The sequence below is a fragment of the Leucoraja erinacea genome, chromosome 13 (genome assembly GCF_028641065.1).
Source record: "Leucoraja erinacea ecotype New England chromosome 13, Leri_hhj_1, whole genome shotgun sequence".
In the NCBI taxonomy this organism is placed as follows: Eukaryota; Metazoa; Chordata; class Chondrichthyes; order Rajiformes; family Rajidae; genus Leucoraja; species Leucoraja erinaceus.
The window spans coordinates 35,432,092-35,447,897 of record NC_073389.1 but is presented as its reverse complement, the minus strand read 5'-3'; the positions used below and the strand labels follow the sequence as shown (position 1 = coordinate 35,447,897).

The following is a 15,806-nucleotide window of genomic DNA, read 5'->3' as shown; positions in this document are numbered from 1 at the left end:
CAAGCCACGATGCAACCGGTCAGCATGCTCTCGACTGTGCACCTGTAGAAGTTAGAGAGAGTCTTCCTTGACAATCCGACTCTCCGTAATCTTCTCAGGAAGTAGAGGCGCTGATGAGCTTTTTTGATAATTGCGTTAGTGTTCTCGGACCAGGAAAGATCTTCAGAGATGTGCACGCCCAGGAATTTGAAGTTCTTGACCCTTTCAACCATCGACCCATTGATATAAATGGGGCTGTGGGTCCCCCTCCTACTCCTTCCAAAGTCCACAATCAGTTCCTTGGTTTTGCTGGTGTTGAGGGCCAGGTTATTGCGCTGGCACCATATGGACAGTTGCTCGATCTCTCTTCTATATTCTGACATCCCCATCAGTGATACGCCCCACAATAGTGGTGTCGTCAGCGAACTTGATGATGGAGTTCGCACTGTGGTTCGCTACGCAGTCATGGGTATAGAGTGAGTACAGCAGGGGGCTGAGCACGCAGCCTTGAGGTGCTCCCATGCTGATTGTTATCGAGGCTGACACATTTCCACCAATACGAACAGACTGTGGTCTGTGAATGAGGAAGTCGAGGATCCAGTTGCAGAGGGATGCGCAGAGACCCAGTTCTGCGAGTTTGGTAACCAGTTTGGAGGGGATGATTGTGTTAAATGCCGAGCTGTAATCAATGAATAACAGCCTGACATATGAGTTTTTGTTGTCCAAGTGGTCCAGTGCGGAGTGGAAGGCCAGCGAGATCGCATCCACCGTTGATCTGTTGTGGCGGTACGCGAACTGCAGTGGGTCCAGGTTTTTGTCAAGGTAGGAGTTGATTTGCTCCATGATCAACCTCTCAAAGCACTTCATCACCACCGGCGTTAGTGCCACTGGTCGATAGTCATTGAGGCACGTCACCTTACTCTTCTTGGGCACCGGTATAATTGATGCCCTTTTAGAGCAGGTGGGGACCTCAGACCTCAGAAGTGAGAGGTTGAAAATGTCCGTAAAAACTCCAGCCAGTTGGTCCACACAGGTTTTTAGAACACGACCGGGTATACCATCAGGACCAGGTGCTTTTCGGGGGTTCACCCCTCTGAAGGATTTCCTGACATCGGCCTCTGTGACTAAGACTGAAATGCCATCACAGCGAATGGGGGATCGGGAAGGCACATCAGTATTCTCCCTGTCAAAACGTGCGTAAAACGCATTGAGCTCGCCAGGGAGTGATGTTACATCGACATTCGAGCTGCCTCCTGGTTTCGCCTTGTAGGAGGTGATTGCATTCAGGCCCTGCCACAGCTGCCGAACATCTGTCTCGTCCTCCAGTTTGGAGCAGAAGTCCCTTTTGGCCTTTTTGATGGCCTTACCAAGGTCCTATCTGGTCTTCATGTAGGCCACTGTATCATTGGAGGTGAATGCCCTGTGTCTGGACTTCAGGAGAGTGCGGATCTCAAAGTTCATCCAAGGTTTCTGATTGGGAAACACTCGGAAGGTTTTTGTAGGGATGCAGTCCTCCACACATTTCTTTATGAAGTCTGTAACGACTGTGGCGTATTCGTTCAAGTCCGTTGCCGAGTCCTTGAACATTGCCCAGTCTACAGACTCCAAACAGTCCTGGAGTTGTTCTTCTGCCCCCCCCCCCCCCCCCCCCCCCCCGACCAGCTCTGTACTGTCCTCACTTCTGGGGGTGCGCTCTTTAATTGCTGCCTGTAGGCAGGAAGAAGCAGCACCGCGGTATGGTCGGACTTACCGAAGTGAGGGCGAGGGATAGAACGATAGGCATTCTTAATGGTGGTGTAGCAGTGGTCGAGGGTGTTAGGTCCTCTGGTGCAGCAGGAGACATGTTGGTGGAAGTTGGGGAATGATTTCTTGAGGTTCGCCTTATTGAAGTCCCCAGCAATGGTGGTAAGTGCCTCGGGGTAAGACGTCTGGTGTTTGTTGTCCATGGCGTGCAGCTCCTCCAATGCCAGACGGACGTCTGCCTGGGGTGGGATGTAGACCGCGGTCAGGATAACGGAGGTGAATTCTCTCGGGAGGTAGAAAGGACGGCACTTCCCCGCCAGATGTTCGAGGTGTGGAGAGCAGGAGTTGGACAGGACTGCCACGTCTGAACACCACGCAGAGTTGACCATGAGGCAGACGCCCCCTCCTCTCCCTTTCCCAGATGCCAGGGTACGGTCCATACGGTGGATGGAGAACCCTTCAAGCTGGACCGCTGAGTCTGGGGAGCTGGGGGTGACAATATGAATATAACCTGACATTGAAGCAAGAAATAAATTTGGACAGTTTAAAGAACTGCCAACCCAGATGGTTTCAAGAAAAGCAATGCAATATATAGATATGTAAATGGAGAACCACCCAATCAGAAGAAAGCTTCTCCTGTCTGAACAAATCTAGTTGAGAATGACAGTGAGTTTGAAGTGGCTAAGTGGGAGGAGCAGGCTTTAAGAATACCTCTATTCTCCATGAATGTAGCAACTAGCATGCGGGTGCCAAGGCCAATTGCATTCATCTTCAACCAGACTTGCCAACTTGAATGATCCAGCTCAGCCTAATCCTGAGATCACAATCACCAAGCATGCAAACTTTCAGCCAACTTGATATAAAGGACAATAAAAACTCTCTGTGGAACTTGAAAACGTCCCACTTATAATACCGAAGATTGGCAATTCAGAACCGGCTGTGCTTCTTGATAAGCTGTTCCTGTATAGTTACAGCAACAGATAATGTGAAAAATTGCCCAAGGGCATCCTGTTCTATCCACTTGAGTACTACTGCATCAATTGACTCACAGTCATCAACAAAGTAATGGAAGACACCTTAATTTGTCCTATCATGGAGCACTTAACAATGACCTGCATATTAATGGTCAATTTGGGTTTCATCAGGATCACTCAACTCCCAAAGGCGTTATAACCTTGATCCAAATGTGGACCTAAAAGATACTTTTTAGAGGTGCGCTGAGAGTGACAACCCTTGATATCAATGGTAACATTTGACTCAGAGTGACATCAAAGAGCACTGGTAAAATACTGCAACAGTTGGATCATTTCTTGGACAAAGGAAGATGTTGGTCATTGTTGGACGTTGATTATCCCAGCCATTGGGCGAGAGTTCCTCTGAACCCAACCATCTTCGTTTCTTTATCAGTAACCTTCCTTGTACGGTAATGTATGGAAATTTCAATGAACGCACAATATTCCTTTTGGAACTTCATAAAAAATGCAATCTATATCTGAATGGAGCAATATCTAGACAACATTTAGGCATTGATGAATACATGACGAGGTGCACGAAGTCCAATAAATAAATTTGACTTTATTAAAGACTGTGACCATCCATTGTATATCCGCCACTCAAGGTTTTATATATGTCTATAACGTCACCCATTGTAATGGATATGGGTTGTTTTATTGGTCTCAGTCGTATACTTAAACTTTAAATCAAATCACTAATTTTACAGCAACAATACATGCTGGGAATACTCAGCAGGTGAGACAACATCTATGGAGAGATAAACAGAGTTAACATTTCAGATGGTACATATGAAAATAAATACCTAATGGTGGGTTGACTGCTTCTAATATTGCATTAACAGATTGTGGCAGATTGGTGCATGATCAACAGGAGTTTGCCATTTTCTGTGTGATCACACCCGAGTAGATGCCAAAGGCTGTTGTAAATTTTACAATATAGGAACCGGAAATGCTGACAGTTTTCCCATTGATTTTGTAACCATATGGTGAGAAGAAACATCCAAGAACATTCCCATCCTTAACAATGGCAGTGGACAGCACTTAATACAAAAAACAAAGCTGAAACATTAACAATCCAGTTCAACCACAAGTGCCATGATAGATGATCCATCTTGAGATTTCCAACATTATGGAGACCAGTCTTTGGCCAACTTCATCTGATATCAAGAAATAGCTGAGAGCACTGGATCTAGTATGGAGAAAGGCAAACTCCCAGTTGTAATATTGAAGATCTGCATTGTAGCCTTCGCTGTGCATTGAGCTAAACCATTCCAGTGAATGTATAGAATGGATCCATTTGACAAGGTGAAAGGTTTCCCAACTATGTCATGTTCACAAAAAACGAATGTTGTATCAGCGGAACCAGCTGATTACTCATCCACGCAGCCCTCTCTCAATCATCAGCAAAGTGATGGAAAGTATCACTAAAAGTGGTATCAAGTAGGGTGGGCCACATCTGGTGATCAGTTCACTAGACTTTCACTTTGCACCCTAAGGTGGTGTTTCCAGCACTGCTGTGGGAGTCCTTCACCTCTTTTGTTTTTAATTTCTAAATGTCTCCAATGGTCTGAAGCATTTAAGGTAGTTTGAATTAATTTAATTAATTGAAGATTTTTAAAAATAAATTAATTTTAAAGCATGTTAAGCTACTGTTAATTAAAGACAAATATACAATGAAGTAAAGAAAATAAACAGTTTTACTGGCTGTCCTGATAATTAAAAGCTAAATGGAGTCATGCAAAATATACCAGCTGTAACTGGCATAAAGCTGAGAAGCAATATCTGCCCATTTGACATAAGTTAAGAACACCTTTGTACTTGCCATTGAATAGTAGGGATGGAGGTGATAGTAATGAATAGTGGGTGTGATAGTAATCATGAGCTGTAGTAATGAGCAGTAGGAGTGGTGGTAGTAATAAGGAGCAGTAGGGGTGGTGGTGGTAGTAGTAATGAGCAGTAAGGATGGCAGTATTAGTAATGAGCATTAAGGGCGGTGTTTGTAATAATTACTAGTGGTCGTGATCATTGTATTGAGCAATCGGGGGGGTGATACAGGACTGGTAATGGTGAGCAATCGGGATAGTTGGCCAGGAATGTGTTTAGTATTTCTGCATGCAGTGCAGAGGTACAGAGGGCTAGATCCAAGTCCGAGTTTAAATTTCTCTTCTGTGCTAAATCACACTGGAACGTTCTAATGTCATGATTGTTCAAAGAATCAATTTTGTTTGATTTCCTGCTCTTGTATATGCATGACAGTTCCAAAATTAACAAGTGGTGCACTGGTGATTAAAGCATTCATCTTAAAACATTATTTCCCAGGAGGTTTTAACCTACGTGATTTAACTAGTTAAAGGCTTTGTTTTATATTTTAAAATAAACACTAAGGAATTCATTTTAGATGAAACTGCGAATAAATTTGAAGTAAATGTATATTTTGCGGTCTGTATTTGACTTTATTATTTAAATTGCCATTTAATTATAATTGTGCTTTTGCATAATGGTATCATTTTGGTGAGTATCCTTTCATGTGCTAGGATGCTCAGTCAGCTCGGTGAAATTACAGCAATGGCATGCAAGGATCTGGAACCAGATGAACATGTGCTGGGAAAGGAGCCCAAAGATATAGGCAGATTGCTGTATGAAATTTGTTTTGCTGTTTGTTCACAACTGAATGCAAATGCTTGTCCAGAGACATGACTGCAAAGAAAGTGTAAATTCATATCGGTTTTGTGGTGGAAATGTGCAGAGTTTCATATTGAATTCAGTTCATCTAGTCTATAACATGATTTGCATTGCCTCTCAGGTTCCCCCGGAGCTACAGAATGAGGTGCTGATGAGCTTGTTAGAGACGGATCCAGATGTTGTGGACTACTTGCTGCGGAGGAAAGCATCACAGTCGTCGTGAGTAGCGTTTGCCATTCCAAGTTATTTTACACTCCAGGTTAATGTGTTTTCTCCTGCACTATCTGTGATAGGCATCAGGAAGAGACAAGAGAATGCACAATTAAGGTAGTGGTGGTCTATCCAACACATCCTTGCTGACCATGATGCCCCATCTATTTGGCCCATATCCTGTTAAACCTTTCTTACCCATGTACCTGACCAAATGTCTTCAAAATTTTATAATTTTGTTGGCCGGTGGCACAGCGGCAGAGCTGCTGCCTTACAGCGCATGGGAACTGGGTTCGATTCTGACTACGGGTACTGTCTGTACGTTCTCCCTATGACCGTGTGGGTTTTCTCCGGGGCTCTGGTTTCCTCCCACACTCCAAAGACATGCAGGTTTGTAGTTTAATTGGCTTTGTTAAAAATGGTAAATTGTCCCAAGTGTGTAGGATAGTGCAAATGTACAGCGATTGGCATTAACTCGGAGGGCCGAGGGGCCTGTTTCTGCACTGTATCTCTAAACTAAACTAAGCCTCAACCACTTCCTCTGGCAGTTATTTCCATATACACATCATCTTCTTTGTGAAAAAGTTGCAACTCAATTTCCTATTAAATCTTTCTCCTCTCACCTTGAAAAGAGACATGGCACAAATGCGTGCAGCTAGCATCTTAGTCGGCATGGGCAATTTGGGTCTAAGGTCCTGTTTCCATGCTGTATGACTGACCATATGACTCCAGTGGTCAGGAAGGCAGCACACCTGCTTAGGCGTAATTTAGGGGTTGAGTAATAAATATTCACATAACTGGCAATGACCAGATCCTATAAAATGAATCCTAGAAAGAAGACTAACAGTGACAGCAGAACCTGCTAAAAAGGATGAATAGCTGACTCCTGTTACAAATGAAATAAATGAAGGACAAGTCATGTTTCTGGATAGTATAGCTCATATTTAATCTCCTGTAAAAACTGACTTTGATCTCCAATGACAATATTTACAGAATTATAAGAAAATTGTCTCCATACATAGTATGAATATTTAAATAATAGTAGGCAGAAATATCAAATTGATGCATTCTCTTTAATGATACATTTTTTAGATGATAAAATAAAATGTATTTAATAAACATGTACCCGTGGTTAACCAGCCTTGGCTTCCACCTCAGGGACCGAGATGGAGATTCTGTTCAGAAGGGACACTGATATTTTCTGATTGCAATGGGCATGTCCCACTCAGGCGACCACAAACATCAATCATCCCACCCTGCCAACCACCTTTTCACTCTGTTACCCTCTGGGAGGCGATTCAGGTCTCTGAAGACTAAAAAATAGTTTCTACCCATGTGCGATAAAAGAGCTTAATTCCAACAGAGATCACTGGGGAAGCAAAATGTAATTCGAAGAAATGCAACATTCTTCTAAAATTATTTTTAAATACTTATTTATTATTTTTACTAATAAGTGTACATATGTGTCAATGGTTGTCGTGTTTGTATTTTTAACCGGAGGAGATGTAATGGAATTTCGTTGCACACTATTGTGCAATGACAATAAACGTTCATCCATTCATTCATACATTCATTCATTCATTCATTTTTAAGTGACTGCAGGAGACTATACGGTCGCCACATGGTCGTCACATGTTCGCGGGTGGTTGTCGGGTAGTCGCCGTCATGGTCGTGAGGAGTTCCCGCATTCTGGGAACTAGTCGCGGCCTCATTATGGCCGCTGTGAATTTTTCAACATGTTGAAAAATTAGCGGCGACCAGAATGAAGCTGCCATGGAGAGTAGCGAGAATTCCCGTGCCATAGGTCGGTCGCCAGGTGGTCCTAGTGGGTTGCCAGGAGGTCGAAGGTTCTCTTAGGTTCTCGTAGGTTGTAGCCGGTGCAGACCGGTGAATTTCATTGGCTCATTGGGGAAAAAAATGGTACGCAGTAGTTTTCAGAACCAAGGAAAACCGACCGGTAACGTTAAATATCCACCGAGGTTCACAACCGTGTATCTCTGGCTTATTAAAAGTTGTCTCCGCTCCTTCTCCCTCCTTCTCCCCCCTCCCCCTTCTTTTAATGGACTTACATGACCCTTCCTGTACACTGTGTTTTCACTGTCTTAATTACAGCGCCAACCTTCCTGTTCATCGCGGTGTGTGTCTGCATCACCTTGGCTTTGCACCGTGTGAATTTCTCTCAGACAGCGCCCACCCGCTTGCCCTGTCCCCCGCCTGCATAATGGGCTGGCGAAGGAAACAATGTGTGTATGTGTTCCACTCTGACAGTCGCCATTCCAGTTGCCGGGTTTTCAAGCGACTGCAGGTGACTGTCAAGTTGTCTGAAAAATCGCCTAAGTGGGACAGGCCCATAAGGATCACACAAAAAGTGCATTCACATTGTTCCCAGTATGCGGGAGGAAAGGAGATCATTTTGTACTAACTATGTGTGAGCAATCGCAGTTATTTACAATAGAAGAAATGTCTTGAAATGTATTCACTCCAGGCAGCTGGGTTGAAACTGGTTGTAACAAAAGGTGCAAGTGAAAGCTGAAATGATTCCAAAACTCCACATTGAATCATCACATCCATTAGAACTGAGGATATATCTGCAAAGAGAAAAGGATAAAATCTCCATTTACACAGTTCTTTTCAGGATACCTGAATGTCCCAAAGCTATTGAAAGCCATCTGTTTTTAAACATATGCATTGTTGCAATATGGGCAGGTGTAGTAGGTAATATTTCTCCTGCAAGCTCCACATCTGGAACAAGAAACCAGAAAATCCACTTCAATGTTGGTGGATGTGGGTTGAATGTTGAGTAGAGCGTTGGAAAATGACTATGCTCTACGTTGAGCAACATCATATAATGTTTGCATGCTCCTAAAAAGATCAGGAGGGGGCTCGTTTTTATGCTCCTTTTGTGGTGGAGAGTAATAGATGAGTGGATTTTTTGCTGAAACAAGAACTGAACTCCCAAACCTCTGACAAAGAGGCAAGAGTCCAGCCACTGATTCATTGTTGAAAACTTGATTAGTCATGCAACTAAGTTCATTTAAAATCTGCAAATTCACTCTCTGATTATTTGCAAACCCCGATGTTTTGCCAGCTGACCCACTGGGTGATGTTTCCCTTGCTCCCTTGAAACTGACCGGGGCCCTGGTTTTCGTGCTGTCTTGAAACTTATAGGTTCATTGGAAAAATTAGTATAGAACTGTGCAGCATCTTTTTAAAAAGTTAATCAAGAATGTAGAAACAAAGAACTGCAGATGTTGATTTATACCACAGGTAGACACAAAGTCCAGAAATAACTCAGTGGGTTGGGCAGCATCTCCGGAGAAAAAGGACGGGTGGCGTTTCTGCTCGGGATCCTTCTTCAGACTACTGCCCAACCTGTTGAGTTGCTCCAGCAATTTGTGTTTATCTTTAATTAAAAATATGTCAGTTTATTAACAGCAATGACATCCAGTAGTCCAGAAAATCTGCTGGTCCCTGCCACCATCGTCTTGAGTGTGCTGGTTTATTGCCGTTTTAATGATGTTTTGGGCTGCTATAATGAATGTGCTACATGTGATTTGGGGGAATTTTAACATTCAGTTGTGATTATCTTTAATAGGAGTCCAGATTTGATAAGGGCAGAAGTCTCTTATACTTTGGGAGGAAGACACTCGTCTACTGACTCCAACAAGATCTCAAGTGGAGAGGTCTCACCCTATGACAACAACTCTCCAGTACTCACAGACAGGCTATTTGTGCAAAGGCCAGATGACCTCAGCACTGGTTCTGAGAAACTCTATAAAGTTCCTGAACAATATACTTTAGTTGGACACTTAAAATCCAAATCCAGGGACAGCTCTCCTGTTTCATGGCCTGAGAAAGGTAAGGTTTGTACAATAATGCAGTTCCCGCCCTTTGAAACTGCAATAACCGTGGCTTTAGAGAATGCATTGTTTGTGTTGGAATTTGGCATTGTGCTGGCTTCTTCCATTTTGTCATTGCATTGAATTGCAACTCATGGAACAAGCTGCACTAGTTGTCTTTAAGGACCAAGGACAAAAAAAAACCTGTTTGTAGCCACACACATATTATTAATAGTTGGTTTTGACAAGAGCACATTTGTGATTATTAAACTGAAAACATTTGTAATTATTAAACCGATTAATAATGTGAGCCAAGTAATGATCAAATTACTTGAAGTCCAGGATGATTTATAATGACACTAAGAGTTAGTCTACTAAAAAGCTATTGTTGTGACCATTAGCCATTCTTAATAAAGATTACCACAATATGTCAGGGCAAACTTGGGAGATAAGATTCAAAGGCATCCTATGAAGTCAGATAATTTAACTGTCCCATGTCTCCAATAGTAAACAAAACAAGGCTGTGCTTCTTGCTACGGCTGTGGTTTAGGAGACTGTTTTGAATACGGCATTCGTAATGTTGTAGACTGATAAGGCAAAAATGGGAGTCTAGGGAGGAGAATTGGGAAAGCAAGGACAGTGTTTTGGTCCCAATTTATTTTGCTCAATTTAGCATCTCTACTACTGGGCTTCACAATCAAATCATTATAGCCAAGAGTGATGAGACAGTGGGAGTGTATAATTAGATCTTCAGCAATCCATCTTAGTACTAAAATAGTTTTAGCTTTTGGGTTTCAATGTCAAATTCAACTATTCCAGGTAACTTGTTCACTTAGTTTGCATCAAAAAGTACACAGTTCTGCTGCAAATTAAAGTTTATCCATCTGTAATATTAACCCAGTACTCCACCGATGCTTTCTAATCTGCTGGGCATTTCTTTTTCTTTTCAATTTTCTGCAAATGCTCTTATATGCTTTTATTTTTTTCTCGCTCCATCCTTTATCTCTCACTGTCCCCATTAACCATGTCCGTTGTGTCCTCATTCTGTCAGAGCTATTTCCATTACCCCATTCACCTTTTCACCCACTCTCACCCCCTTTCTACAATTTAAAACAACATTTTTCTTACTTCCCAGTTCTGATTAAGGGTTGTCAACCTGAAACACTAATTCTGGTTCTCTTTTTAGAGATATTGCCTGGCCCGAGTATTTTGAGAATTTTTCTGTTTTTATTCCTCTCACGAAATGGAATTCTATTATTACAATTACTTAGTACAATGGGCATATGATACATTTCGACAGGACCATTCAGCTTCAATTACGATCAAATTTAAATCTGCGGCAGCCAAAATGAAATTATATTTGGGGGAAAACTAATCAGCCTAAATGAGATGAGTAAGATTTTTCACTATTTATCCAGTTCTCGGCAATAGCAAATGGAATTATTTGGATAGCTATTTCATTGACGTAAGCTGGGCAAATTACCTCCTGTGCTGTATAATTCTAAGATTGGAAATGTAAGAGATTCCAAATGCTATGATAGGAACAAAAAAAGCAAACGGCTGAAGGAACTGGGCAGATCAGGCAAAGGAATGGTTGATGTTTCAAGTTGGACCCTGCATCAAGATACGAAATGTTGACCATTTATGCGCCTCCACAAACACTGCCTGACCCAATGGGTTTTTCCAGCAGGTTGTTTTTTACTATTATTCTGTGCTTCTTCGCCCTTTGACTGGAATACCAGGGCCCCAGGTTAAATTCTGGGCTTCTAGTGTAAAGCTGTAACACTGGAGACCAAAGATTGGCTTATGCTCCCCTCAGGGAGAAGTGAGTTGGGCCTTTTTCATTTTGCTGTGTTGGTTGGCATCATTCTTTATTAGGACTGAATTTTTAAGTAACAACAATTTTACATTTCATTTGAGATAAACCATGATGTCTCATAGCGTTTTTAAAACTTGCATCAATGTATGTTCCATTGTGTTTGGCTGATGTGAGTTAATTGTAAAACCATGCACAACTAGTTTGGCAGCACGTTTTTGTGTGCCTCTGTGGAGAGAAAAACAGTCCAAACATTTCTGGGCACTCTGATTAAATATCCCCCAGAGACAACTAAAATTGAAACAGGCAGCTTGGATGACATATCTGAATCTTACAAACTGCAGTATTTTAGTTGCGAGGGCACGCCACTTAAAAAAAAAATCAAGCTATACCTTTCTCCTGCTACTAAACAAAATTAAACTGTGGCCTTTTATTGTTGCTTGCCGATGTCATTCCTTAGGCCCTTATTTCTTCTTGCCAGTGAAATGCTGGAAGCTGGTGTGTTCATTTTACACCCAAAGACCTTGCCCCCACCCCCCCAAATTTATTTTAAACTTTTTCCCTCTCACCTTGAAGCTGACATTCCAATCAGACAAAATGGTTTTATTTACCCTATCTATGTCTCTTATAATTTTATATAATTTTATCAGATTTTACCTCCACCCAGGTGCTCCAGAGAAAACAATACACGTTTGTCCAACCTTTCCTCACAGCTAATACCTTCTAATTCAGGCATTCTCTTCTACACCTTCTCCAAAGCCTCCACATCCTTCCTGTAATAACCAGAACTCTGTACAATTTTGCAAATGCAGCCATACTATAAAGTTCAAGAAAGCTGCAACATTACCTCCTGACTCAATACCCTGGCCGATGAAGCAAGCATACCATACTCCTTCTTTACCACTCTATCTACTTGTGTTGCCTCTTTCTGAAAGTTATGGATCCCAATCCCTCTGTACATTAAAGCCCTTTTAAGGGCTTGTCATTAACTGTATATTTTCACCTCGCAAAATGTATCACATCACACTGGCTCGGATTAAACCCCATCTGTTATTTATCTGCCCATATCTGTGACTGATCTATATCCCATTGTATTGCTTGACAGCCTTCCTCACTGCAACTCCATCAATTCTGTTATGTCTGCAAACATACTAAGCAATAGATATCTTAAAAAACAATGGTCCCAACACAGATCCTTGTAGAACACCACTGGTCACAGGCCTCCAGCCAGAATAACACCCTTCCACCACTACTCTCTGTCTTCTATGAATTAGCCTGTTCTGAATCCAAACTACCAAGTCACCATGGATCTCATGCAGCTTAATCTTCTGGATCAACCCAGATGAGGGATTTTATCCTTCATCTTCATGCCTTAGTGAAATCCATCTAGCCAACATCCACTGTCCTACCCTCATCCTTCATCACATCCTCAAACTCAATCGTTAGTACGATGACCTGCCATGAACAAAACCATGCAGACTATCCCTAATTATTTCCACTCTTTTCCAAATGCAAATAAATCTTATCCCAAAGAATCCTAATAGCTTCCCTACTAAAGACATGAGGTCCACAAGCCTATAATTTACTTGATTATTTCAAATTCCCATTTGAACAAAGAACACCATTGACTACTTTCCAGTCTTCTGGGACCTCATCTGTGGCTCAAGAAGATGTAAAGATCTTTATCAAGGCCGCTGCAATCTCTCTTGCCTCTTTCAATAACCTGGATAAGGCCCTGGGCACTTATCCACCTTAATGATTTTCAAGAGCCCCAATACCACCTCCTTCTTGATGTCAAACTGCCCTGGCCTATTAGTATATCCCGCACTGATTTCACCTACATTCTTTGACTCCTAGTATAAATTTCCTCCTTTATTGAATGATCCTACCTTCGTCCTGTTATCCTCTTGCTTTTATTGTATGTATAAAAAACCTTGTTTTTCTTCTTTAGTACATTGACATTTCATGGCCCTTTTTGGCCCTTCAATTTGCCCGCATGAGTTTTTTCCTGCTTTCTCTATATTCCTCAAAGAGCCTGTCTGATTTCATCTACCTACACCTTACATACAGTATGCTTCCTTTTTCTTTTTAACTAAATTTTCAACCTCTCTGGTCACCAAAGGTTCCCTCTCCTTGTCATCATTATCATTCATCCTTACTGGAACATGCCTGTCCTGAACTCCAATCAGCTGCGTTTTAAGTGTCTCCAAAATACCGCATGTGAATATATCGAATATAAGCTGCTCCTTTAGCTCCTGTCAAAATTTTTTATCATTTGTCTTACCCCAATTTACTACTTTTTAGTAATTTAATAACCTTTTATATCATCACCCCTCAGATTTGTACTTTCCAGTGAGATTAAATTCAGTTTATCTAATCTCTCTTCATAACCGTAGCTCTCCATATCAAGCAACATCTGTTCTCTTCTGTGGATTCACCCCTGCCACATGACACAGCCATTTCAATAATGATCATCCCTTTTATGCCCTTTCTCCACCTTCTTACCTTGTCTGCTCCTGCGCCGGTTGTGTAAACCAGCTTGATCTAGCAGAGACAAGAAAGGGTGATGATGAATATTGGGTGATACTGTGCTGAGATGGGAATGTGAGACTCACAACAGGCTAAATGAGGATGAACTGCAGCATGTCAACAACAGGCTTAGACCTGCTTGGGTCTGAGTAATAAGGATTTAAGCTACTGTTGTGGTTGTTGAGAAATGGCCTTCTTGACCTTTAAAACGTTTCTCCGTTCACATCCTTATTAACCAATGAAATTCTCTCTCTATTGATTGTCAAAACTCCTTATAATTTTGAATGTTATATTCCACTGTTAAAAACGCAATTCCATCTTCTCCAGTTTGTCAGTGTAACTGTGTTATTAGGATGGTTTTGTTATGGCAATATAAGAAAGTGACCTTTAAGAGATTTTTAGATAGACATATGGATATGCAGGGAATGGAGGAATATGGACTATGTGTAGGCAGATAAGAGTTGGTCTTAACATCATGCTTTGCACAAACATTGTGGGCCACAGGGCCTGTTCATATGATGTATTTTTCTATGTTTCACAAACTATTCACTATTGAAGTATAACTCCAATGCAGCAAATGTTGCTGAATTTGTTAAATTCAATTCTCTCTCAAAACTTGGCACTGAATTTCTTCGTAAAACGTCTTTCAAAGATTCACATACAAACTAAAATCTTACTGACCAATTCCTACTCTTTCTTCCCTAGGTTTGTATGGCGATATTTACCAAAGCAGCCCATTACAACAAAGACAGTGTTCTCTCTCGCAGGGGAACCTCACAGTGGACTGGCCTATGCCTCAGGCTTCTTCCACCTTGTCCCTGGACAATACAAAGCTGCCTGTGCGAAGAACTCATACAACTGCAGGGGCACCAGAGTGCCGGGGCCACCCTCCTGTGAGTCGTATCTGCAGTAGTCCTCAAGTGGCAGGAAGTAAGAAAAGTATTCAGCGGATCCCAGATTCACTGTGCCTCAGGCGTGACCTGCGTTCCACTGGAAGTGCAGAAGAAATTCTTCAGAAGACCTCAGAACCCTCTTTCTTGCACAAGAAGCCATGGTTGACCTGTTTCAAGCATGGGGACATCAATCGCAATGAGACTCGGCCCCCACCCCCCTACCCCAGTGCACTGAGGCAAAGTTCTTTGAGTAACTCCATTGCACATCAAGAACAAGTTCAAAAGACCCAGCAAAGCTCAGCGCCGGCAGCAGAACTGGAGGCAACATCGCTTGGGCAGTCAACAGCCAAGCCCAAAGAGCAGGTCTCGGTTTCCTCCAACAATGAGAATGAAACCTGGTCCAATCAGTCAAACAATAAGAACAACTTAACAGAACCTAACTGGGTGGAGTGGCAAAGGGAACGATGGCAAATTTGGGAGCTTCTATCCACGGACAATGCAGATTCACTACCAGAAACTCTAGTATGATAGCTTGATCTGCTCGTAAGCAGGCTTTATGTGGATGTCATTTTAATAATTTTTTAAAAATCAAATTCATCCTATCATTTACACAAAGCATATTTTTATATTTGTGTGATATTTTAACTTTTACTCTTCAGGTGTAAAACTACACAGTCTTTAATATTCACGTAAAAGCCAGTGTGTCTGTCAGCACCTAAAACACAAGCATAGGACAATACATTTGAATGTTGCTTTATGCATAAACTATACATGAAATATATAAATATCTATTCTGTGTTTTATTTTCCATTGATTTGTATTTATATGTATATGCTTGGATCATTGTATGTTTATGAACGATTATTTCAGAGCCACATTTGGAGGTGGAGTGGGATGGGTGGGAGGGTGGTGGTGAGATTGCTGCAGATTATCATTTTGATTTCCCTTGGTTTATTGCACTTATTGTGTTGCTCCCTTGGCCTGAAGTAACCACGAAGTGTGTCCCTGTTGTGTACCAACTGACATTTCTATTGGTTCCTTCTAACTAGTAAGCAATCACAAGCAATTCGTGTCACTTAACTAAATGAAGATCACTGCAATA

General features: G+C 41.8%; 1 protein-coding gene across 5 annotated transcripts in view; it reads left to right on the top strand.

Annotated features, from left to right (window-relative positions):
* Nucleotides 1–15,594, top strand: part of LOC129702860 (rho GTPase-activating protein 6-like) — a 427,624-nt gene extending 412,030 nt beyond the window's left edge. For 2 of the 5 annotated variants that reach the window (XM_055644899.1, XM_055644901.1), the window contains 3 exons: nt 5,539–5,636; nt 9,223–9,485; nt 14,517–15,589. In XM_055644899.1, the coding sequence (XP_055500874.1) occupies nt 5,539–5,636; nt 9,223–9,485; nt 14,517–15,232 (1,077 nt within the window). In that variant the 3' untranslated portion in view covers nt 15,233–15,589. Of the gene's footprint in view, nt 1–5,538; nt 5,637–9,222; nt 9,486–14,516 lie in introns of all 5 variants that reach the window. The other 3 variants (XM_055644898.1, XM_055644900.1, XM_055644897.1) reach the window with 2 other exon arrangements.
* The last annotated feature ends 212 nt before the right edge of the window (nt 15,595–15,806 follow it).